The sequence below is a fragment of the Mirounga leonina genome, unplaced genomic scaffold (assembly GCF_011800145.1).
Source record: "Mirounga leonina isolate KUSES-001 unplaced genomic scaffold, KU_Mleo_1.0 Mir_153, whole genome shotgun sequence".
Lineage (NCBI taxonomy): Eukaryota > Metazoa > Chordata > Mammalia > Carnivora > Phocidae > Mirounga > Mirounga leonina.
The window spans coordinates 8106241-8132151 of record NW_023270387.1 but is presented as its reverse complement, the minus strand read 5'-3'; the positions used below and the strand labels follow the sequence as shown (position 1 = coordinate 8132151).

Sequence of the window (25911 nt, the reverse complement as noted above, 5' to 3'; positions counted from 1 at the left end):
GGGTCAAATGATTGGGTCACTGGGGCCTAAGCATGTGGATTCAGAACCACAGTGGCAGAAAGCTTCCAGACGGGAGGGAGTCCGTGGCCTAACCCGCATATGCTATGAGGTGGTGAACCTCACTCCTTTTCTTTTGAGAAGCTTTGTGCTAGCAGGTGGGTGGTACTAGGAGGGAGGCCCTGCTCACACTGCGTTGTTGAAGAGCAGGGGTTACTCCTCTCTTCCCTGAGCGAGTTGGCCTCTTTCTCCACGGGCGCCCTCCACGTTTAAGCATGCTGACGCCTCGCCATTTTGGTAGTGGCTGGGGGGCAAGGGAGGGGCTATTGGGTTTCAAAATGGAATCAACAGAAAAGCAGTATTAAAAGAATGAAGAGGGTGTTTAGTGAGGCTTGAAGAGGCTACAGGTGTTTCCTCCTGTGTTGAGAACCGGTGACCCCCCGGGAATTGCATTTCCCGCCGGGCGGGGCCCATGGCGGCCTGCGCCCCGCCGACGTGCCCGTGGTTTAGAAGCCTCAGTGGGCACCACAGCCAACCCCGAGTCGTCCGGGGTCCTGGGGGCCCGTCGCGGGCCCGGAGGGCTCCGAGTCTGGACACGCGTGCTCGCGCGGCTCCCACCCGCAGACGTGTTCACCGCAGCCCGCCGTCGCTCGGCGTTCCGGGGCCGCGTCCGGGCCGCCCCGGCCTTCTGCGCCGCGCCGTCGGGCAGATCCGGCCGGCTGGCCGCGAGCCGGGCGGCCTGCAGCCGGGGGGGCCCTGAGGGCGCGCACAGTGGGGTGACGGGCGGGCGGCCTCGCTGAAGAAAAAGCGCCCGGCGCCTGAGGTGGGAGGATGTGATGACGCGGCGGCCCCGCGCGGCGCGAACTCGGGCCTTTAAAAAGCTGAGGAAACATCCTCTGAGCAGGCGGTGGCTACGCTGGAGGAAAGCACACCCAGGGCCCACATTCAAGAAGCCAAACTGTCTGCTTCAAAGAGAAAAGGCGACATCCTGTCACAGGCCATGCTCTGGCAGAAACGTAAGTGGTGCGACCGGGGCCGTCAGAGCCCTGTCGGCCCAGGTAGGCGCCGGGAGCTCGCCAGGGAGCCGGGCCGCGTCGCCGAGGATGTGGTCGTGCGGGGCCGGAGGCAACGGGCTCCGCGAGCCCAGCGGGAGGGAGCGCAGGGGTGAGGCGGGCGGCGGGGCCGCTGGGGAAGCCAACCTGCCAGAGGTGAGGCCGAGTTTCCAGGCTGCGGGGCACGGGCTAGTGTTCCAAGGTGGGACAGCTCATCGTGTCCCCGCTGTGCGGCGTGAATCACCGGGGCGAGGAAAGGCCAGTGCATGATTCACACAATGAGAAGCCAAAGGTGACACGGGTTTGGGGCCCAGAGGGGAAAGCCGTGCAGTCCTTCACACGACTGCCTTCAGTTTTCATGATCAGCTGCTCTTGAGCTTGTGGTTCCTGTCCTGGGGCCTGTTTGTCTCTGAGCGACTTCGGTTTCTGCCGAAGGCGTCGTTTGTGCCTGTGAGTGCCCGGGACCCTGGGGCTTGGCTTTGTCAGGCAGGTCTTGGCTGGCTCCGCGGCCCTGCCCCTTGTCGTGCTTCTCCGCGCCTCCCCGTTTCTCTTTAACCTTCGCGTTCGTCCCTGGGGTCGGATGGAGCAAGTGTGAACTTTATTTTCCATTATGTGGGATCAAACAGAGACTCATGTTATTAATAATTGGAACCATACAGAGAGTGTCTGCAACATTCCTTTCTTGAAATAACAAAGTCAACTCAACTGCCTCATGGGAGTCGAACCTTCTTGGGGGCTCGCTTCTGGACTTCCTCAAGAAAGAAATCTTACCCCAAAATTGGTCTGCCTTTTCAAAGGTGCCCAGGTCTTTAAAATGCCTTTTTTTTTTTTTTTTAAGATTTTATTTATTTATTTGCGAGAGAGAGAATGAGAGACAGAGAGCATGAGAGGGAGGAGGGTCAGAGGGAGAAGCAGACTCCTTGCTGAGCAGGGAGCCCGAAGCGGGACTCGATCCCAGGACTCCAGGATCATGACCTGAGCCGAAGGCAGTCGCTTAACCAACTGAGCCACCCAGGTGCCCCTAAAATGCCTTTTAATGAATTGATGTACACCCTGCTTCAAGCAAACTTAATATAAGAGAATCTAGATTTACAGAAAAAGATAAATTGGGGAGTGTTTGTTTAGTTTACAAAAAGCTATTCTCTTGGAGGCCTTAAAGTTCAGAAAATATACTTCCACTGATTAAAACAGAACTTACAGCCACTTTATCGCCAACTCATTGTTTCCTTTATTTCTTGTGTAAATTCTCTGGAATTAAGCTTGTTAATATATAATTCGGAGGAGCGATTTCAAAATTTCTCCGATTGTGAAGTCTCATTGTTTGATGCTGGCAAGATGCAATTTTTTTTTTTTTTAATAAAAAGAGATGAACTTTAATTTGGGCTTGAGAGCTATGGAATCCTTCCAAGATAACCAGAGATATGCTCATATGGGTGGTGCACATGGCTACCTGAAGGATGGAGGAATAGAACCCAGCCCCAGGGAGAGCTGTGTGGCTGAAGGCAGGTGGGCACTCATGTCTTTTACTGGACGCTGCTGGGTGTCCATAAGCCCTCACACTTAGATTTGAATTGGTGGATTTTATGTGAGCTCTTGAGGAACTTTTGCCTCGGTTCCTACCTATTCAGAGCAAGTCACTTTCCTTTTTATTTTCAATTTTTAAAAAATCTTTAGGTTTCTCATGTGTAAAATGGGGTAAAAATAATACCCATTCCTCAGAGCTACCCTTACCTTGGTAAGCTGAGATGCCACCAAAAGGGTGTTTGTTGCTTTGGTTTTGCTTCAATGTCTGAGATACGGGTTGCTTTTTTGCCTTCATGAGCTACCATATTCCCCACTCTTGGTTATGCACTACATTCTTCCTTCCTTAATTCCTCTTAAGAGATGAGCAGTTTTTTTTTCAAAGGAGATGCTGCAGGCATGTTTCCTGCTCACACGCTGGACGTCAGTCGGGTCCAACGAACTCCATCCTTAGGGAGACCACATTGTAAGCTTGTCTGTGGAATAACTGGGGTGAATGGTTCTACATGATCAGATGCACACAGTCAAAATTCTTTTTAATTGTCCTTTGGCACCTTAAAGGAAATTAGGAAAGGCCCCGGGCACTAGACCCATCCCCTTACCCAGGATCCAAATAAAACCCTTGTCCAGGGGCACTGAGGGGACCTAGGTGCCTATACCTTGTGGGGAACTAGTTAAAACAGGGCAGCATCGTCAGCCCACTTTGAATCACCTGATGGGAGGGCAGAGTTTGAAATCAGACACCAAGAGTGCTGAAAAGGCACATTCTTTTTTCAGAAAACACCCTCAGGCCATGATTTGAAATGACTGTACTCTCGCGTTCTGGAAAGGGTTAAGAAAACATCCACTTTGTAAATGCTGCCTCCTCCCTACCTGGCCCAGGATCCCTGTTTGTGGACCAAATGTGAACACTGACTTTGGTTCGGATCAGCTCAGACCTGCTAGCACACAGAAGTGGAAATCTGCGAGCCCCATGCATGGTTCTGAGCTTTGCTTGACTGGCCGGGTAGATAAAGAAATTACTCCGCCGGCAGATTCTCCTTCTGGGGTCTGGACTTGGTCCTGCAGGCCCCGCGTGGATGTGAATTCACAGCCACTCCAGTGAGAGGCCCTTCCTTGTTCAGGCCAGCTGGTCACAGTGCAGTAGAAACAGCAGGAGTGATGGAGTGAGACAGGTCTGGGTTGGAAAGCTGGCTCTGCAGCTTAATAATTCAACCTTCGCAGATTCTGAAAAATCTGCAAAATGGGGGTTTTAATGCCTGCCTTCTGAGGTTTTAGTCGGAGTGAAAGTAGGGAATGTGGGTAGTGTCATCAAGTTTCTGGGTAGTGGTGAGGGAGCACCTTCCATACTGAGGCACGTCCCCTGGGCCCATCTGGAGGGATCAGGGTTCTGCTAAATTCCTTCCTGTCTATCCTTTTCCAAACACTTTGATCAGAATAGTTAAAAAGGCACGATCAAAATATTCTTGAGCGGTGGGATCTTTCAAATGGTTTTCCAAGGGTCTAAATCAGCGGTCTGCAGACTGTGGTCTGAGTGCCAAATCGGCCCCATCACCAGTTTTTGCAAATAAAATTTTTTTGGAACGTGGCTGTATCTCTTCGTTCACATATTGCCCGGGGCTGTTTTTGCTACAACGGAAGTGTTGAGTAGGGGCCATAGAGACTATATATATGGCCTACAAAGCCTAAAATATTTACTGTCTGGTCCATTACAGAAAAAGCTCGCCGACCTCTGGGCTAAATGATTTGGGTCATACTTTACATGCTCATTTCCTTAGGTTTCTCTGCATCCTGGGGTCACACAATGCCAACACCAGTGGGAGATAAAATTTGCAGTCAATTGATTAAATGATTTGCATAAAGCCAAATTTGATTTGACTGACTTCTTCCTTAACAGCTATGGAACTACGTACAATAAACTCAACACCATTTGTTAGAAAATGAATGAATCACACAACTGCTTTTTATTGTTGTTATTTGTGTAAGGGAAAACAGGCTGACTGATTTTCTTTGAATTGGCTGCTTATCTTGATGTCCCGTAGACATGGCCCTGAAGTGCAGCGAGGCCCGATAGCAACAAGAAATAGTTACTGTTAAACTATTATGGCACGGATGTACCTTTGCTTCCAGACAGCTTCAATGAAGCAGAGGTTCCCAGACAAATAAATTAGGGCCTCAAAATTCTTATTAACATAGAACTCTGGATTTACTCCAGGGTTCCACTAAGTAGCCAATTTTTGTAGGGAAGCCAAAAATTTGTTTAAACATAAGGAAAACCTGTAATAACCCTATACTGTTTAAAACCCCATCTCTTGCAGAAACTCAGGCAAATTTACACCAAGAAGTAATTTAGGTCTGTGGAGTACCTCTAACATTTCTATTGTGTGTTACAACCTTTGTCCACTTAATAAGCACCTTTACTTCTCACCAAGTTTATGTATTGATTCAGTGGTTCTCGTTGATAAGGACAAGTCGGATCTAAAGGACGACACAAATTCACAAGCACAGAAGGAAGTGAAATAAGGGACAAACATCACCAAGCACACAGATTAGTTGGTGAAAGAGCAATAATTTTCAAGGTGAACACTTTACTTCCTTCTCCCTGTATTTACTAAAGAAAAATGCCAACTTTGTTTTTCTCCATACCCAGAGAGTTCCCAGGTCAGAGGTTTGGAAATCTCTCTTCCAGTTCACATCTGCACATCATTCTGTTGTGAGGAATAAAAAAGAACCAAGGTTGTCTACACTTATTAGCTAAAAATCTGGACATTTAATTCACTTAGAAGTTCCGTAAATTTTTGCTTTTAAACCTTCCCATTACAAAATAAAGGTAATACAAAACCTTCCCCCCTCTGACTTCTTTCTAAAGAAGTTTATTTTCCTACCAACAAAGATGTCCACCAATTTCTGACTTTGATCCAACCAAACCAAAGTTGGCTGATTGATTATCAACAGAAGTTTCACGGTTATGAAATACTTATCGATGTTCTAGTTTTCTCATTTTTGTAGAGCAATTGCTTGATTAGAGTAGGCCTGCTGGGGGTGGAGAGGCCTTTTCTGGAATCTTCTTGTCCCAGTTGTGTGATGCTACGGACAAAGCATTGTTCTTGCAGGCAGGAAACATGGAGTTTACTTTCCAATGTACAGGTTATTAGGTGCGGGGCCTTAGGCAAGCCACCTAACCACTCTGGGTCTCAGCGTTCCAGCTGTAAAACCACGTAAAGGAATTGCCTTTACGTGGCTAAGAGGCAGGGAGATTGAACTTGACCCAAGTTCTTTTCCAGCTATAATTGCTGAGCTTTCATGAGGGCCCATACAAAATAAATCCATGTTTCAAACACAAGTGTTTAATCTAACAGAAGGCATTCCTCCATCTGCACAGAGCAGTGCTTTCCAACCTGGGCGACAGGTTGGAATGCTCTGGGAAATTTAAAAAATACTGATGTCCAGGTCCCAACCCAGAGGTTCTCATTAAAGTGCCCCGGGCATTAGATTTTCAAAAATTCCCAGGCAGTTCGAATGTGTAGCCAAGGCGAGAACTACTGACCTAGAAGTTGCAGGGAAGGGCTTCTAATATACCCTTGGACGTTTTCACCTGCGCGCCCAACCCATGGATGTCCCAGCTCTGGGGCATGAGTACTTACCTGGCTCCCTGCAGCGTACCAACTGGTCTGTTGCATCAGTTTAATTGCATTCGGTTGCTTCTGAAGAGACCTGAAACAAGATGGATTTAAGTAAGACAGCGGTGTACATTCTCTCACACCAAAGTCAGCCGTAAGCCGAGCAGGACTGTCCACAGAGTCTGCAGGGCCAGCAACGGCTCCCGCTACTTCTGTCTTTCTGGTCGGCTGTCCTTGGCATGTGGCTTCTGTCCTCCAAATTGTCTCCTAGCTGCCACATTAGCTCCAGCCACCACATCTGTGTTTTGGACAAGGAAGAAGAAGAGAAAAGAAAGGCAACAAGATCATGCCTCCCTGCTGCCCTCATCACTATCGCTGACATCTAACAGCCACTCCGATCTGCAAGGGAGGATTGTGTCATTGTTTAACGGGCACATTGACGCCCCCCATAACGTGGGGCTTGTGAGTAAGAAAGGAGAGGGCTAATGGGGGGTGCAGCAGCTGCCAGTCTTTGCCACACTTTGGATGGGTTCTTTCATTTAATCCTCATAGAAACTCCAGGAGGTAGGTTCTGTATTTAGCTGCATTTCATAGATGGGAAGACTGAAGTTGAAGATTAGGCTAGTAAGTCAGCCTGAATATTGTCTTACAAAGCTGTCCCGTGTCTCCGCCGTGGGCCTTGGCTCACCCCCAGGGCGTGGGAGGGTGCTCTGGGTGAAGGCACAGGCCTTCCACGTCAGGTAAAGGAGTGGAAACTCAATGGCAAAAATGAAGTGGCCAGCTGGCGGACTCCTGTGCCTACTTCACAAACTCAGTTTGATGCACGTTTCATCTTACTTACTGCAAGGAATAAGGTCTTTGTGTCTATACCTCCTCCATGGGGCTCTTTGCAGATTTTTCAGCTGCAGTGGGGGGGGCTTGAAGGGGAGAGAGCGACCTAGAATCTTCCCCCCCAAACCAGCCAATCTGTTTTCTGGGCAGCACGAATAAAGAGCCCTGTGTGGCCGCCTGAGGTGGGACCCAAGGCTTCTGCCCCACTGGCACTTCCTTCATTTTGAACTGTCTAGACTTTGGAAGAGTCAGGCTACCCCTTCGTGCATGTGTGCATGTGTGTGGTGTGGTGTGGAAAGCAACATACAGAGAGTAGGGGTTTATTTGGAATTAGAGAGTGACGTCTCTGTTCTTTCTATGCCATTAGCAGCTTAAAGCTTCGCCTCTGGGGCAGGCAGATCTGAGTCTGAATCCTAGATTTATGCCTCCCTGGTTGCACGGTCCCCACAAGCCCTTCTGCCTCACTCTGCTGCCACCTCCTAAAGTGTATAACGGGACCACAGTTCTGACTTCTTTGCTTCATGGGGCTGTGGTAGGTGTTCAATACTGTGCTTCGCATTAAGTCAATGCTCAATAATAAATATTAGTTACTATTCTTAATTTTCCCGGTCTCTCTCACTCTACCTCTGAGAATAAAACTTATGCGGCTAATTATAGATGGTGATTTGTGTGGCCTCTGAGTTCTGCATTTCTCGTGAAACAGCAGGGCGCACACTTCCAGGCTTGTAACTTGTGGTGGGGTTAGTGATCAGGGCTAAGGCTGATGGCTAAGATGGCCATTCTGTGGCCAAACTTGGAACTTGGGCCACCATTTTCTACCACGCGTCATAAGGCAGCAGGCTCATAGTGACTGAAAAACTGTGTTTGTTTTCTTTTAATTCACAAGATTGAACTGAGGTGTTTATAATCTAGCTGTCAGGAGACTGACCCTTGAATTTTGCAAGAAATAGCAAAAATGATACTGAAAACTGAAACGGCAATGTGCTGCCTTTCTTGGTTTTAATGGTTTCATTAGTGTCACTTTCTGGAAAGAGCAGGCAGCCAAAGAATTATAAACCAGAGTCATTCTCAGACCAGGTGTTGGGGCCAAAAAGGACTTGACCACACTTAAGAAAAGCTGAATTACTTTTTAACCCTCTAGAAAGACTCATAAATTTAACTGGAAGATAGGAAGTGTACAGAGATTGTTATCACTTCCCAGGACTGTGAAATGCTGGGGACATAGAAAAGAGAGAAAAAAAAAAGAGAGAGAGAGAGAGAGGAAAGAGAGTTGAAAGCAGGAGGAAGTTTTAATGCTGGATGAAGGCAACACTGATTCAGGAAAGGCATAGAAGGAAAATCAGTCATCCCTTTGTTGTCCCATGCATGCGTGCATCCACCCAATAATGGAATTATTCTTAGTAGAGAAATCAAGCAGTGACATACATTATCTTCAGCAGGAGGGAGGGTAAGATGGAATCAGGGAAGGTATCCTGAAGCATAAGGCACTGGATATAGATCCTCAAGAATAAATGATAATTAGACTTCTTGCTTAGATCTTGAGAGATGAAGAGGCATATTAGGACATAACATATGACCATTGGGAAGAAAATCCAGGCACGTCTAGGCTGGTGTTTACAACATTTTTTGACACAAATGTCTTTATTCAAACCAAACCTACTGTAGAACTCCAATAAAAAAAATAAGAATGGAGCAGTTCTGGGTGGATATTGAAGTTCTGATTGCTCATTCACACCCAGACTCCCCTGCTTCCTTCCCTTTATTGGCAACTACAGTTGCCTCCACTCTATTCCAGGGTTTCTAGATTATAGCTTGACAACTGTGACCTGGACCAATCCTCTACTCCTTCAGCCAGATCCCTGATACCTGGTCACAGGTCCTTGGTTTAAATGCTTCTAGGGTAAAGACCAGACTCTAGAGCTGAGTGAGTCACTGTGAAGCATGTTGTATTGGGCTCCATGAAGCTTTGAAGCTGTGAAGGTCATATTTTCAGTCTATATCGGTATCTTGTGAACAAAGAAGGAGGTATGTTCTTCTAAGATTGACCTGGTGACTCCTTTCCCAGGCTTGCTATTCTAACAAATTCTTCAGGGTCCTTCACAAGGAAATGCCCCCACATCCTGAGACCATTGGTTAGTACACCAGAGACTTGGCAAAAAAAAGCTCATCTTGAGTAGCATTATCTCACATCATGAATCAATTATGAGGGCTGACTTCACTCACATAGCCTATGTCCCAGGTCCCCACAAGCCTTGGGGCTGGAGCACTTAGATCTGACCCCAAATGTATAGCTGGTGCTGGGTCTGAAGAGTCCTTCCTCCAAGGAATTGGTCTCAGGAAAAGTTGATTTCTTTAACAAGAATCTCTTTGGTATGGAAAATCCCGAACTAGATATTGCTTAAATCAAGGAACAAACAATTGCATTTCTTCTCCTCCAGCTGCCCAACCATAGGTTTTTCCTGTTCTTGATAAGACTGGCAATTCTAGATTCAGGCTCTGAGTCTTAATCTAATAAGAAAAGATATTCTGACTCCTCTGCTCAGTCTCCTCACTCTGGTGCTAACTTGCTACAGAATTTGGGTGGGCAACTTGGGGTGGCTTACCCCCAATATGGTCTTGTGCTCTTAGTGTAGTCCCTCTCTTTCCCCATTCTGATCCCGGCTGCTCTCGATAAAGCAAAGGCAATGCCCAATATGTCTGCTAGAATTCCGCCTTGCTCTAATAGACAATAAAACTTCCCTCCCTGACCGTCAAAGCGTCTTCCCATGTATATTGCCATGTTTCCATCCCATATGGGAAATGTACTCCTAGGTTTCTAGGCCTTTGGAGAAGTACCATGACTATGGCCTCAGTTATGGCTCTGTCCCTGTCCTTTGGGAGATACATAAAAGTTCCTTTAGGGGCTACATCTGAGGTCAGGGACAAAGGCATGCCATCTTACTCTGTCTGCCTCTCAAAAATCTCTAAGGTGCTCCTTCCTGGAGTTGTCCTTTAAAAATTTAAATCTGCCACAAACCTACTCCTCTGCTGGCTTCTGAAGAAAGAAGTCCTTCTGCTCAGCTCATGATATCTTTATAAGAGATCAGTGCTAGGATTTTGAAGTCTCCTGTCCAAGCTTGTTCTGTTTGCAAGTGAGGTCTTTGACTAGTCTCTCTGCAGCATCATGGGCCCCCTCTCTCCTAAACATGGCTGTCCTACTGCTTGGGGACACCTGCCCAGGTACCTGAGGGATGACTTCTAAGACCACAATGAAGGCAGGTTGAGACAGGCCTTGCTGGCAGCAGAAGGCTCTGGGTGTGTTGAGGATAGAGACATTCAGTATCAGGATGTAGCAGGACAAGGGCAAGTTAGAATCACAACACCAGGGCTACCTACTTCTCTGATGAGTGATAGGCTGAGATCATAGGAGAAACAGCAGTTTGTTGAACACTTGTTATGTACTAGGTGCTTAACTGTGTTAATTTCATACAATCCTCATGATAATCCCATGAGCTGGATATCATTACTCTCATTTAGCAAATAGGGAAACTGAGGCACAGAGATGTTAAGTGATTTGCCAACGGTCACATAGTGATAAGCTACGTAGTAGGCTTTCCAGACTAGATCTGCTTGAGTCCCAAACAACATCATACCACTTTTCAATGCCAAGGATTTTAGGGTTCCACTAGATGCTTCTTCCCTTCCCTGTTAAAATAAGTCCACCCTTAGATGGAGGTGGGTTCTTACTTCACTGAGAGCAGTTGTAGCCTGACTCAAAAGCTCCTACAAATACGAATCTCAGGAAGTTAGATATGAGACAGTATAGAACCTCTGGAGCCAGCCGATTTCCATCTTGGAATTGGAGTTCCTAGGGCTGGTCTTCCTCTAGTGGGCTAATCGGCCAAGATAGGATAGGACCAGCTGGTGAAACATCTTTGGGTTTCATCTAGGGTCCCTAGGCTGGGGATGAACCCTGAACATCCGGGACTACTTTGTATGTGTTGGGCAAGACTTACATTCATGGTGTGGGCTAGCCTCACCCCAGACCAGACTCCCTGCATCAGAGAGAGGACAACAAAGCCTCTTGCACTCTCCTCTTTATGTAGCCCCTACAGACTGGGGACCCCTGCTTGCTGCTCATGGAAGTCCTACTGAATCAAGTGGAGGTGGAAACCAGCCCAACCAGCCAGGACACTTCATCCCTGAGGCAGATGCAGCTCTGTCACAGTTTGTGATTCTAGGTCTGCTGATACATTTATTTAATTAATGTCTACCCCATTTGATGAGATGGTGAGCTCCCTGATGGCAGGGACCTGGTTTACTCTGCTTAGCATGTATTTATTCAGGGCATGCTCTGTCAGGGCTGTCCTAGTCTTGTCCCCTACTCTGGGACTCATTGTATCTCAGATGGGAGCCCTTTCTGCTCTGGTGGCCCCAGTTTCTGTAAGAGACAGGCAGATGCAGCTGGTTCCTCAGGTGGACCTATCCACTGTCATTTCGGTCGAAAATACCAAAAATAAAACTTTGCGGGGAATTGTTTAGGTCTCTCAGTTCTCGTCACTCATGTGAGCAGACTGCTGGTAACCTTCTCATGGACTTCTTTTTCCTCTCTTGGATGGGAAATTCTATTTCTTGGGGAAATTGGCCGTCAAGGGAGACTGGATCAGGGTGGTCCAAGCCCAGACTCTGACATGAGGAATGAGGGTCAGAATGGGGCAAGGGACATTTGGTGACTGACCTCTGGGGTTACCCAGAGAAATAAGTGGACTTGCTCAGGCAGGGGGCAGGCAGGCGGTGAGGCAGAAATGGACTGAGCTTGGAATCAGAGGTCTTGGCTTTAGCTAATGACACATCTATTTACAAGTGTGGACTTGGGCAAGCCACTTAACATCTCTGGGCATCGTGTTCCTCATCAGTGGAAAGGAGGGTGAAGACCTCCGCTGCCTATTTCAGAAGCTGTGGTGAGGCCTCAGGGCTGTGTGAGTCACAGAAATTGTGCAAAGGTGAGCGTGGTGATTTCTGAGTTCCTGGGGGTTAAGGTCGTGACCAGGAGACAGAGGGACATTTGGCATGCATGCATTCACCATGCCTGAGTCTTCACGAAGAAGCAGCAGAACACTGACACTGTCTCTGGGAGTAGAGAGAGGAACCCGAGAGCCTTGTGCACTCTGCTTGCTCTGCAGGAGCCTTGGAAGGAGGACGACACATGGTGTGGAATGCACTGAGAGCCCCCGGGGGAAGGTAGTCTCGGCAGCAGAGCCCATGAAGACCATCTGAAAGCTCTTGCGCTAGTGGCCTTTTGGCTGACCTCACTCAGAGTCATGGAGTTCATCCAGAACTTTGGGGATAATCCCGGTAATCCTGAGGCTGTGAAGTGGGAACACCTCAGGCAGGAACTTGGTGGATGAGAGTGGGCTACAAGTAAACTGGCTCTCTACTTAAGCCTAACATAATCTGAGAGGAGTGTGTCATCACCCTGGGTGTCCATTCTAGACTGGCTGAGGCTTCCCTTAAACAGGGATCACTTGGCTCCTGGACCCCTTTGCTCTGGGGCTCTGTGGTTCTAAGATTGAACAAGTCTCTGTGGTCACCCCAGATGTACTTTAGGATCCTCCCCTGGCTCTTCTTTCTCAGGTTGTTCTCTCTAGGTCCTTTTGGCCCACCCAGGGCTGTGGCTATTCTCTATCCTTTCCCAGTGACCCCCTGGGATCATGGTAGATGACTTGATGGTTTTAATCAAATGATGATTGATCAAATGATGTTTGATCACCGAGTTCTGTGGGGCTGACAGGAATATGCTTCTTAGAATGGGGACAAAGAAGGGAAATGTCACTACTTTTCCCTTCCCTTCTATGATCAGACCAGAGAGTCTGGGATCACCTGCCATCTTGGAGCTCTCCCAATGGAGATATCCCAGTTTACATACCAAGACGCCATGGCTTACTCCTTTTCGGCTGCCCCAGCAGCCTTACAAGCAACATCAGATTGTAATTCAGTTGAGGTTCCACTTTCTCATATCTTCTGAACACCTTCATTTTTTTTTTTTAAGATTTATTTATTTGAGAGAGAGAGAGCGAGCGTGCGCAGTTGTGCGCACACAAGTGGGGGGAGTGGCAGAGGGAGAGAATCTTCAAGCAGACTTCCCGCTGAGCACAGAGATGTCCAGGGGCTTGATCTCAGGACCCATGAAATCATGACCTGAGCCAAAACCAAGAGTCAGACGCTTAACTGACTGAGTCACGCAGGCCCCATTCTTCTGAACACATTTAAAGGCACTTTTTTGTCGATCTATCTTTTTCCACTCTGCCCTGGGTGTTATCCAGATTGCTAGAATATATGAGTGACGTGGTGATACTTGCTGGCTGCAGAGCCCTTTCAGTTCAAACATCAGTGAATGGAAAGCCCGCATTTACATGCCTAGGAAATCTCTTTGTTGGCCTCCATTAAAAAAAAAAAAAGTAAACTGCAATCTAGTGTAAATTGGGCGGGAGAGCCTTTCTCTAGCGTGTCAAGTCCAATCTTTGGCCAAAGCCCAAGTTCTTTCTTCCTGTTTGGAAAAAAATCAGCCATTGTCCATGAATGGAAAGAACAAATTTGAAAACTTTGACTCAGATCTTCAGCAGAAGACGAACATTCACATTAGTGTTTCAATTAAGGATGTGGATAATCCTTTAGCCGATCTGAGCTAAACTTTCCCAGGCGCCCTCAACTACCTTAGGCTGAGAGCACAAACAAACTTCTTTCCATTAAAGTCAAGCAGAGAAAGTCAATTATCATATGGTTTCACTTATTTGTGGAACATAAGGAATAGCATGGAGGACATTAGGAGAAGGAAGGGAAAAATGAAGGGGGGGAAATCAGAGGGGGAGACGAACCATGAGAGAGACTATGGACTCCGAGAAACAAACTGAGGGTTTTAGAGGGGAGGGTGGTGGGGGGATGGGTTAGCCCGGTGATGGGTATTAAGGAGGGCACGTACTGCATGGAGCACTGGGTGTTATACGAAAACAATGAATCATGGATCACCACATCAAAAACTAATGATGTATTGTATGGTGACTAACATAACATAATAAAATTAAATTAAATTTAAAAAAATAAAGTGAAAAGTGTCAGCAACTTTTATGACTTTGTTTTCAGTTAGAAGCTAGGAAAGTTTGTTAGCCCTAGGCTTGAATTGCTATTGTTCAATTATTTGTTTTTGGTTTTGCTACAAGTAAAGAGAAAATTATTTGTTTTTCTCCTTAGAGTGGATTTTTTTTTTTTTTAATAATACTGAAGTTTCAGCAGCAAAAAAGAATAATATTTACTGTGGTTACTTGGAGGGATCAATAGTGTGTCATGTATCCTTCTGGGCTAGGAAGGTTTTGTCTTTCAAAATGGCCTTGTGTGGCTGCAGGCTTGAGCTCAACCAGTCAGTTATAAACAGAAAGCACTTTCAGTGAGCTAGATTGTCAAGATGGGTGGGATGGGTGCCCCTTCCTGGTTCCCTGATGAGAGAAATGTAGGCGTACCCTGAATCCCAACTAGCCTTTAGAGCAGCAATCCTAACCGGTGTTCAATTCACTGCTGAGCCCTGGTGGCTCATGGGAAATCTGCAACCTGACGGTGGCTGGGAGAAGAGTCTTCTTTCAAGAGGATCTTGGAGGCTGTTCTAGGTAACACTCATCTGAAGAGACTCTCTGAAAGCTGCCTGGAGAAGTTAAATGTGATAAATGCTTGGATGTTGGCTCCACGAGGAGCCATTAGGAGGGACCTACCTCCTTAGCCAAGTAGCTTCCTCACTGTGGTGTGAATGTGGTTTGCATGGGGTCATTAAATAAACAAGTGCTGACAATTTTGCATATGTGCTTGGTGATATTTATTATACCTTCTTCAAGGAACTGGAGGGCCATGTTTATTTAAATCAGTAGAATCCATACGTTCCCTCAGCTCGGTGCAAACATGCCCAGGCAGCTGGAGCACTGCCTGAAGTGACCAGTTGGCTTGGTCTGTCATGGTCTGTGCTCTCCAGAAGAACAACAGCTGTAGGACTCTTATTTTTGTGATGTGGAGCATGTCTGGGTGTGTGGCAGGGGGAACTGAAATGTCTTCTGCTGACTTTTTATACTTTCAGATTTTTTCGTCGCTCATTTTGGAAAAGGGAAGCCCTCACTGGGGCCAAATTTATAGGTTTTTCTGTAAATGAGCTTTTTGTGTTTTTTTTTTTCCCCCAAACTCCACTGGTGACTGACTTCCAGTGGTGGGAAGGTAACAGGGCTGAACTTCTCACCCTGCAAAAGGAGATTCCTAGTGAGGCTCATGTTTAGGTGAGAAGACTTTTCTCAGTGGCGGACACTTGGATGCTCCCAGGAGACTTAATGGGCCTTCAAACCTCGGGATACATGGTGAGGAAGCTTCAGGCTTTGAGGACATGCTACCTGGAGCTGCAATTTGATGAGGGGGGCTGTTAAAATCTCTGGTCAACTCTACTCTGGGACACTGCACTTTCATCCTCTCTGCTTACGTATTATCATTTTGACCTTCTGTTTTATTTTCTTTGTCTCTTGTTATTATTTTAAGAAATTATTTTAAGACTCTTGGGCGCCTGGGTGGCTCAGTCGTTAAGCGTCTGCCTTCGGCTCAGGTCATGATCCCAGGGTCCTGGGATCGAGCCCCGCATCGGGCTCCCTGCATCGGGCTCCCTGCTCGGCGGGAAGCCTGCTTCTCCCTCTCCCACTCCCCCTGCTTGTGTTCCTGCTCTCGCTGTCTGTCAAATAAATAAATAAAATCTTAAAAAAAAAAAGAAATTATTTTAAGACTCTTAAAATTTTCCTTCTAAATATTCTAGTGTAGTTGTCTTAAAGCTAACTCAGTTCGGGGATCCAGAAGCCCCAAGGCAAAGCAATCATGATTTCAGACCAAGCTCTTTTCTTATTCCAAATTTGTATCTGTGGGCTCGTTCCTCATGCTGGTGGCACTAGGGAGCAGTGTTTACTGTAGAATTAGAAACGTTTATTGTTGCTTCCCAAAGGTTGGGGTGAAAGGCACCGACTGCAAGTTTTGGCTTCGCGCACACACTTGGCCATTGGGCTCCTTTGGGAATTGTCCCGAGGCTTCTGATTCCGATGGGTCATGGCCATTTTGCCAAGACACTGTGGGCAGCACCCCCGCTCATGCCTGCACGCTTGTAGTCAGTTGCAGGATTCCCTGGCAGCTGGTTTGGACTCATAGCTGGGTAGGCAGGAGATCCTTGAGAGCTGGGGGAGTTTTGTGACTGCAAGAGGAAGAGGTGGGGACTTAGAAACTGCTCTCCTTATGGTCGTTGTGCTGGGCACACCTGTTGACACTGTGGGTTCGAAGGAAGTCCAGACTTCAGAGGCTGATACCCTCTGCTCACAGCACCTCCCCCAAGCCTGCTTTGTTCATTGATTCAAAAACAACAGGAGGCAGGAAGCCACCACTTGACAAGATCCTGGAAATGCCCAGCTGGCCCCTTTGCAGCCAAGTGTTCGATGTGTCCACTTCCTGGGAGGGAGTGGGCTCAGGAGTCCTGTGGGCCCTTCCCCAGAAGTGCACATGCAAACAGAGGGGGTTAGTCCCGTACCTATCTGAGCGGCTTGAGATGCCTACCTGTGGGAATGAGTCTTGCTTGTCCCCCAGCTGAATGAGGAGTGTGACCACAGTGCTCAGACCCCCAAATAACCCTGTCCCCTGAGTTTCTCCCCAGGGCATAATGCCTCAGGCTATACCCTGTGCCTCAGAATAGCTGGAAACCCATTTGCAGACACGCATAGCTTGAGTGATATGGGTGCGAACAAAGCCCATGTGGCTGTGGGTGACTAAGAATGAGTGAGCAGAGTGTGGGAGGGCAGGTGGCCTGTTCTCTGCCCCAGCAGGCCCTACCTGGGCTCTGGAGCCAATGCTGGGCATCAGTGATCATGAGGGGAAGTGGCACATGGACTCTGTGCAGGGGTGAGGCACCCAGAAGGAGGGTTACAAGGAGGGATTAAGAAATAGCTGGAAGGATGGGATGTTTGTTCAGACTCTACAGGGGACCTGGTATCTGTCTTCAGAGGCTGGAAAGGGATACGGCTACTAACAAGAATAATAATATTAGCTTGCATTTATTTAATGCTTGCTCAGTGCAATCTCTGCGTTAAGCATGTACCCTACCCGGCACGTACCTTTAGGATCCTCACTGTATAGATGAGAAGGCCGTAGATGGATTATGAATGGCGAGTTTCATCAGAAGGCAAATGCAAGGGAAAATGGTGCTTGTTACCATGTGGCCGGTCAAGTTGGAGGAAGAGCCTCCTGGCATCGTAGCTCCCCAGAGGAAGGCGGAAGTGGGTGGGGGACGGGAAGGCAAAGACCACGTAGGTGGACGTGGCTTTGGGAGCATCCCGGGTGTTACTGCAGTGAATCCTCACAACCACTGTGGGAGACAAGAATCAGTGAGACCCAAGGCATTAAAAAATCATCTGAGATCTTTCTACCAGTAAGCGACAGCCCCGATTTGAATACGGGTATTTTTGGCTCTCAAGTCCATTGTTAATGCTGCTTATAGGAATACCTGCTCACAGGCAGTCCTGGGCCACTGGCACCGGGCTGGATCTCTCTCTGCTCCACACTCGGGTTTTGGCCTCAATTTCACATGTTTTAACTGTTGCGTTGCTGTCTCTCCCACTAGATGCAAGATGCATGGGGGCAGGGCCCACAGCTATGTTGTTCAGTAATGTGTTCTTAGTGCCCCGGGATATTTGGAAGAATGAATGAATATCAGTAGAGATCCCTTGTTATGACAGGGGAAATTAAAAAGAAGATAATAAACCTATTAGGACGTTAGAGGGAGATTCTTATATTAGATCAGGGATGAATTATCAGTGGTTCTAACCCCAGCAGAGCTTCAGAATCTGAAGGACTTTTAAAATATAGATTCCTAGGCCCACATCAACCCCCCCAGAATCAGAACTCTGAAAGCCTGGGTATCTGCACTGTGTATCTCTTCCTGGTCAGTTCTGCTACATGGCCAGGTTAGGAAACCCCCTTGGATGCATCTGAGTCTGGGGTTCTCTGCATCATGTGTCCCTAGGGTTCTGTATGCCCCCTTTCCCTCTTCCTACTGCCTCTGTCTGCCTGCTAGGCTTCCAGGCCAGGCTGTGCGTGTGCCTGGGGCATGGCTGGAGGTCTGGTGCTGGGTCAGGCGTGGGTTCTTATCAGCTGGGTATTTACTGAGCAAAGTTCAGCCAGGGCAGCACTATGGTTCCGGGTTTAATAGATATCCAGGCTTTCAGGCTTTTGATTCAGAGCCCAGGCCCCTGGGGCCCTTTTTGGTGGATGATAATGGACTCACTGTGTGAGTCTCCAGGGCCGGTGGTACTCACTCTTCTTGGCTGACCCAGGCCTGCCCTCCAAAGACCCAGGGCCCTAGGCTGTGGGCCGTCTGGGTGGGCAGACTGTCACTGCCCAGCCATGACTGCTGCTGGCTTGCTCTCCCTGGTCAGGAAGTGCCCTGTTCCAGCTCAGTGCTTTGGTTTCCCAGCTTTGATGACAAAAGGCACAGGGAACCTTCTCTCCTGGGGGCCACAGAGAACCTGGGAATCATTCACTGCAGCCCATTCTAAAGGTCTGGGCACATTCTAAAGGGCAGCACATTTCAAATTATCATCCAACCAATTAATCAACAAAGACCTTACTGAGCTTGCTATGGACATGCTACCTGGGAAAGTGTAGAGAAAGAAGGTATAATATCTCACCTTGACAAGTTCATGATCTAGTTAGGGGCGTAAGAAATTTACAATCCTACCAAAGGATTACTAATTATTATATAGCAGATTGCAATTTTATTAAATGTTTACTCTGTACCTGATTTTATACTAAGCACCTACTGTGCTTCTCATTTACTAGGCCAGCAACTCCTTATGACATTCTTTTGATAAGAAATTGCACAGAGAGGGTTAGTAACTTGTGCAGGATCACACAGCTAGAACGTGGCAAGGGCAGATGTCGAGGCCTGTGCCATCCGGACTCAGAGTGCTCTTATGCCGGCCTCTACCGCCCCCTATGCTGAGCACTACACCCCTCTGCCTCCGAGGCAGGAGGAGGAAGCGGCTTCTGTGGGTAGCCGGGGGCGGCCAGGAGGGTTGTGCTAAGTCTTGAGCCAGGACAAGTCAAGAGGCTGAGAACTGTGAGCAGGGATCCGGACCATGGGAAATCTCAAGTAAAGAGGAGGACATGAGACATGCAAGGAACACGAAGAGAAGTCGGGGTTTAATGTCTGGCCAGAGTTGGGGTGTAGGTAGCACTTAGTGTGCAAAGTGGTTGGAAAATGGGTTGAGCTAACAGCCCAGGACTTTCCATTGTACATGAAGTTTGCAGGCCTTAATCGATGGGATGGAAGGGAGCCATAGAAGGTTTGGGGCAGGAGGAGGGGCGATACTGGGGGAGACTGTCCAGGAAGTCTCGTGGGTCCTCCGTGTTCAGGCACAGCCGAGGTGAGCGGGCACCCTGGGGTGGGCGCTTGGCCGGGAGGGAGATGAGCACCGGTGACATTGCTTTTCACAGCCACGGCTCCGGAACAAGCCCCGGCCCCACCCCGGCCGTACCAGGGTGTCCGCGTGAAGGAGCCAGTGAAGGAACTGCTCCGGAGGAAACGTGGCCACGCCAGCAGCGGGGCGGCTGTCACACCTACGGCGGTGAGGGGGCCACCGCGGCCGGTGTGCGTGTATGCGTGCGCGTGTGCGTGCGGCGGGGTGTCCCACGGGGCCGGGTGGGGGTGCTTCCTTGCTCTGTGGGATGCTCTCCGAGGCCATGAAGCCCGCACATCGCCAGGGCGTGGCTGCTGAAGAACGGACCCCGGGGGCAACGAGTCAGGGACGCCCGAGGTAGGATGAGGGGGATGGGCCGGCTGGCTCAGCCCGAGGGAGCAGATGACCCCCACCGGCCCGGCGTGAGCTGGGGGCTCCCCACTGGAAGAGGACCAGGCCGGTTCCCTAAGTGCGCAAGGTTCTTGCGAGATGGAAATGCGTATCCCCCCATAGGATGGGTGGTGAGGGTTGGGACATGGCATGGGTGTTTTGCTCTCATAAGGAAGACCCTCCCCTCTACTCTCCTGCCCTGGGGCCCTCGGGGCAGGTGCTCTGCAGAGGGCCCCTTGGAGATAGCTGAAGCTGATCCTGGTCTTCCCTTCTCCCTCTAGGTGGTGCTGCCCCATCAGCCCCTGGCGACCTACACCGCAGTGGGTAAGAGCTCCCACAGTCCTGGGGACACCCCTCAGGTCCCCCGTCGGGGTGACACCTGCAGCAATTTCCTTCTTCCCACAGGTCCTTCCTGCCTTGACATGGAGGTCTCTGCTTCCACGGTGACAGAGGAGGGGGCCCTGTGTGCCGGCTGGCTCTCCCAGCCTGCCCCGGCCACCCTCCAACCCCTGGCCCCGTGGACACCCTACACGGAGTACGTGTCCCACGAAGCCGTCAGCTGCCCCTACTCAGCGGACATGTACGTGCAGCCCATGTGCCCGAGCTACACGGTGGTGGGGCCCTCGTCCGTGCTGACCTATGCCTCCCAGCCGCTCATCACTAACGTCACGGTATGTCAAGCAAACGCATGGCTGCACCAACCCACGCCAAGGGCACCCTTTGAAATGCGGGCTGACTTCCTGACCCCTGATCATTCCTGCTACTGACTTGCAGGATAATGGAGTCGTCAAGCCCACCCTGTCCTGCAGGGAGGCCTGCTCTTGTTCCCAGTGACCTAAAATAGCTTCCACAAAGAAGGCTTAGGGCCTCCCTCGTCATACCTCAGGCTCCTCAGGGTTGGGATGTTCTCCAGCCTCTCTGCCCTAAATCTCCCCTGCTGCCCCCAAAGAGGCAAGTCTTGGTTGCAAGTTTAAGTTTTCAGTGAATGGGGTGTCAGGTGAGGTCTGTGTGGGGTCTTGTACCAGAGTCAGTGTTTTCTTTCTATTCTGATACCTTGGGGGGTGATTGTTCACTTAATGGGATTTTCCAGATGATCTTAAGGCTAAGCAACAGGTGACACAACTTTCCAGAAAACTACCTTTCTTTTTTTAAAGATGTACTTATTTATTTTTAGAGAGAGAGAGAGAGAGAGAGAGCAAGCATGTGACTGGGGGAAGGGGAGAGGGAGAGAGAGAGTCCTCCAGCAGACTCCCCGCTGAGCCCGGAGCCCGATGTGGGGCTCGATCTCACGACCCTGAGATCATGACCTGAGCTGAAACCAAGAGTCTGACGCTCAACCGACTGAGCCACCCAGGTGCCCCACAGAAAACTACTGTTGATGAAGTCAGACCCACCTGTAGGGTAATGTTTTCAGTGCTGCCTCTAGCATCAGATTGCCTGGGTTCAAATCATTGTCCCTTCACTTAGGAGCTAGAAGACCCTGGCCTGAGTGACTTAATTTCTCTGAGCCCTGGTGTCCTCATCTGTGAACTGGGAATACTAACAAGAGGGCTGATGTCAGGATCAATTGGGATGATACATGTGGAGGACTTAGCATCATCCTTGGCATGCAGAAAACACTCCATAAATGTTATTATGACTGATTAAAGTTGGCCAGCCACATTCGCCAGTGGCTGCCTCCAAGTGCCAGGCGGGAAAGGAATGAAGAAAGCAAGAGAAATAGTTTTATGTGAGTGGTACCTGTTTGAGCAAAGGAATGGGAATCCCCCAAGTGTTCAGAGGAGAAGAGGTCTATGGGTATAGCCGTGTCCAGCTTCAGTTCAGGGAAGACTGTGGGAAGGGGAGCTGGGGCCTCATGAGTAGCTGCAGGGCCCACATTGATGCTGGAGCTTGCTTTGGGTCCCTGCCTCCCAACCATTTCTCTCAAGGGCTCAGCGTCATCCTGATGCCCCTGCCTTTTCATCACCATCCAGGCAAGGGCCCCCAGAAGGCCTCCTACCCCATGCCCCTCCCCTGGCTACCCAGCGAACCAGTTGGGGGGCCTACATGATTGTGGATAGGAAGGAGTGAATTCAACACCTTTCCCAAGCAACTCATTTCCATATCGGGGGCCTTGGGTGCGGGTGGGAGGTGGCAGATATAACTGTTCCCAGTCATTTCAATCCCAAGGATTTCTTTCATTATCTTTCATTAGCCCCACCTCCTACTTTGAAAGGCTCTGTGTATCAAACAAACTCTATTTATTAAGAAATAATTTATTTGTTTTGCCGCTTTGTAAATGAACTCATCAAAGCTCGTTTGAGCTACCAGTCGGCACTCCTGATGAGCAGGAGATAAGACATTTTGTAGCACTGGGTTAATGGAATTCCATCTCTGAGCCAACAAACCTGCCATTGCAGGTGACCTGCACGGGTTTATGACTCAAAAAAGGAGGAGTTCCATGTGCATTTTTGAGGTACTGGAAATAGTAAGGCTTTGTTGGGAGGCTGGAAGGCCTCGGAGACCATTTCCAGCTCTAGCATTCTATAGGAAAACACCCTAGAGCCTTGCCCCTCAAACTACAGTCCCTGGACCAGCCACACTGGCATCACCAAGGACCTGAGTGGACATGCAGAGTCCCAGGCCCTCCCCCAGGCCTCCTGGACCAAAATCTGCATTGTCACAAGATTCCCAGGAAAGTGAAATAAGCTCGTCCCGAAATGATTCTAATGGTTTGCTCTCAAAACAGTGGCAACCGGACAGGGACAGGATGGGGGAAGTCGGGGCAGTAGGGGGAGGTTTGGGTCTCGCTCAAATCATTTCATGCAGAGTCCTTCCTCCTCCTCCCCCTGCTTCCTCAGCTGTAGAAGATAGTGAGGATCTAGGCCCTGCCTCTCGTGCAGGCTTGACCTCAGCTTTGTAATGTGGCTGCTGCACAGAGGAGAGGCATTGTGTGCAGGGCACCTGAGAAAATGGCCCTGGGATGGCCATGGGGGGCGCAGCTCAGAGGCGGAGGATGAGGACATGGAAGGTGCTGGAAGCCCTAAGGAAAGCCTTGTTTACTAATAGATCGGTGCTTCCCAGTGCCCAGGTCTGGCCCAGAGCAGGAGGGAGGTGAGTGGAGCTATGTTGGTCCAGGTGGACCCCAGGATGTTAGAACTGCTGTATGGAGCCAGGACAGTCTTTGTGTCTAGGCATGACAGTGGCCAGCTCGGGACAGGCTTGTTTAGCATGCTGTATTTTCACTGATTTTTAAGATGTACATTTCCCCCCACCCACATTTTAATATACCTGAAATTGGGATGGAATGTATATTCAATAAAATCTGGAAAAGCATCTCTAATAGGCTCGGCCCTATGGCATCAGTCCTATCTGGGACTCTCTTTACAGAAGAGAAAACGGATGCTTGGGGAGGTAGTGTGAGCAAGGACATGTAGCTAGTGAGGGATAAAGTCAGGGACCCAGCTGAAGTCCGTGTGGCTTCTCCCTTGGGGGGGGACTCTGAGCAGGTGGAGACAGAGCCCCTGAGGGAGACAGCAGGAAAGGGGGATGGAGAGATCCCACAAGGACAAGGACGGGCAAGGACGGGTGGGTCCCCCAGGGCTGCTAACCCTTGGTCCTGTGTCTTTCCCGTCACAGACGAGAAGTGCGGCTGCGCCCACGGTGGGGCCCCAGCTGGAGGCCTCAGAGCACCAGGCGCCCCTCACCTACTTCCCATGGCCTCAGCCCCTGTCCACACTGCCCACCTCCACCCTGCAGTACCAGCCTCCGGCCCCAGCCCTGCCCGGGCCCCAGTTTGTCCAGCTGCCCATCTCCATCCCCGAGCCAGTCCTCCAGGACATGGAGGACCCCAGGAGAGCCATGAATTCCCTGACCATCGACAAGCTACTTTTGGAGGAAGAGGATGGGGACGCCTACGCACTCAACCACACGCTGTCCGTGGAAGGCTTTTAGGGTGTGTTCCCGCCTGAGAATCCTGTTCCCTGAAACTGGGCTTTAAAACAGGATTTAAAACAGGGAACAGGATTCACATCTGCTTGGAGTAGCCGTGTTACAACTACACTTTGCACCCCAAACTAGAGTGATAGACTTTCCCTCCTCCCTCCTCCCCTCCCTCCGCTCCTTCCTTCCTTTTCCCCGCCTGCCTCCTTCCTTCCCTCCTTTCTGTCCTTTCTCATTTCTTTTTCCATTTCTCTTCCTTTTGGAAAGGGAACTGTAGGGATCTTAGTGATGATACTGAAGCCAGCGTTGCAAGCCTAGGACCCCGGGGCTTTGATTTCTGCCTCGACCATTCACCGAAGTAGCAGTGTGGCTGAGCCGTCTTCAGGCCTGTGATGCCCTGCCCCGCCCTCTGCCATTTAGGGATGGATGCCATGTCCTCCCACACCTCCAAGGGCAGACCCAATGCCAGAGTCCTTGAGCTGTCAGTTCCCACAGTTGCTCCTTTGTTTGCTGTCCTCAGTGCCGGCCAGATTTAGTCTCAGGCAGCAGAGTCTCAAGGCCTGGGGCTCAGTGAGGTGGTGGGGGGTGGGGGGTGGTCCCGGCAGAAAAGAACATCAGAGTGGGTAGGGGCTGGCTCAAGGGACAGAGGAGGGAGGGGAACGAAGTGTGGGTATATGAGGGGGTGGGTAGGTTTGGGATGGAAGAAGGTTGGGTTGAGAGAAGGAGGGGCTGAGCACCCATTTAGCTCCAGATTACTGGGTTATTAAGAAGGAGAATAAACTTAAGAAAAATATTGGTTTAATGGGTGGTTTGGCGCTCTCCTTGAGGATACTTGCAAGGAAAGCTGAGCTCTTGTAATCAGGAGGATTAATCTGCCTGACTGCCTCCTCCCGTGGGCAGACCCTCGGCGGTGCTTGCTGGATGAGGGGCCAAGACCCCCCGAAGCCCAGGGGTGACGGTGTCCTCGCTGAGTGCTGCCTCACGTGCTTCTTGCGTGTCTTAAAAACCTCTGTAAGCCACCGTTATGTAGAGCCAAGGCCTCCTTCCTAAACACTGTCCTTCCTGGGGGCTTCTAGAGCCTCAGCCAGAAGAACCGCTAGGTTTCATTTCGATTTTTATTGTTTTGCTGGGGAAACTTCAGATTTGCAGGTGCTTGGGCACAGCTGTTGCTGGGGCTGCAGAGGGGCTGACGGGGCCGTGTGCTTTGAGAACGGGCTCGCCTGGCCGCTAATACCGTAGCCAGCGTCAGGCAGACACTTAGTTGGCGGAATCCATGTCCAAGGAATAAACTTTTCTCAGAAATCACAGCTTCATGGACACATTTTCTTTCCCATCTTAAGTAAAAACTCTAGAAAGTTGCCTTTTATTGGATTTTTTTCTGCTGCGGGATTATTTTAACCCACATTTCTCAGCATCTGCCTAAAATCCCAATACAAATACCTTGAATTGTTTTTATTCAGACTTAATATTTAGATTTAAAAGGTTAAAATTTTCAATACCAAATTTACATCTTTGTTGGTAGTGACGGTGAGTAGGCAAAGGGGAGGAGGTCTCAGGCCCGTTTGGTTTCCTAGAGAAAACACTATGCAAGATTTTTCAGCTTATTATTTGAGGGTTTGAGACCATGCAGAAGCAATCTCCATAAGGGGGTTTAAATTGGCAAAAACCAGCATAGAAATAAAGTACTTGCTAATAAGTATTTGCTAAGATTTATACAGTCTTTTTTTTTTTCTCTTTATCTTGAGGTAAAAGGTCTTGGTTGTAATAGTCTCTCTAGATTTCTTCCTGGGTTTTCCTGCTAAGACGGAAACATTTTAATAAAGATTTACTCAGACTTTTCTTTGCTGGAGTGTTTTATTTCTTATCAAATTAATCCCCCTTAGCTTGCAGTCCCATGTCAGGCAGGGTGAGTGCAGGCAGGAGCTTACAGGAGTCTTGTTGACTTTGCAACTTGATCTACTGCAAGGGAAGATGGAACGGGCCCCCCATGCCGGCTGTCCAGTTCCCAGGGCAGAACATGGGAGGCCAGGAGGCTGGGTCTCCAGGAGAGCAGGGATCTGAGGCAATGAAGGAAAACTTTTAACCCTATTG

The 25911-nt window shown here is 49.2% G+C and overlaps 1 protein-coding gene across 2 annotated transcripts; it reads left to right on the top strand.

Annotated features, from left to right (window-relative positions):
* Positions 1-729: 729 nt before the first annotated feature.
* Positions 730-25643, top strand: POU2AF1 (POU class 2 homeobox associating factor 1). 2 transcript variants are annotated; one of them, XM_035008898.1, is made up of 5 exons: positions 730-1013; positions 19547-19677; positions 20181-20223; positions 20305-20570; positions 23518-25643. In XM_035008898.1, the coding sequence occupies exons 1-5, from the start codon at positions 998-1000 to the stop codon at positions 23830-23832; spliced, it is 771 nt and encodes a 256-aa protein (XP_034864789.1). In that variant the 5' UTR covers positions 730-997; the 3' UTR covers positions 23833-25643. The 2 variants fall into 2 exon arrangements, with proteins under 2 accessions (XP_034864789.1, XP_034864788.1); XM_035008897.1 differs by having other exon boundaries at positions 20181-20570.
* Positions 25644-25911: the final 268 nt, after the last annotated feature.

What these genes read in the sequence shown, in the direction of transcription:
- POU2AF1 (XM_035008897.1), top strand. An exon ending in CGGCTGTCACACCTACGGCG is followed by an intron (nt 19,678 to 20,180) that starts GTGAGGGGGCCA and finishes TTCTCCCTCTAG; the next exon opens with GTGGTGCTGCCCCATCAGCC. An exon ending in CGCTCATCACTAACGTCACG is followed by an intron (nt 20,571 to 23,517) that starts GTATGTCAAGCA and finishes TTCCCGTCACAG; the next exon opens with ACGAGAAGTGCGGCTGCGCC.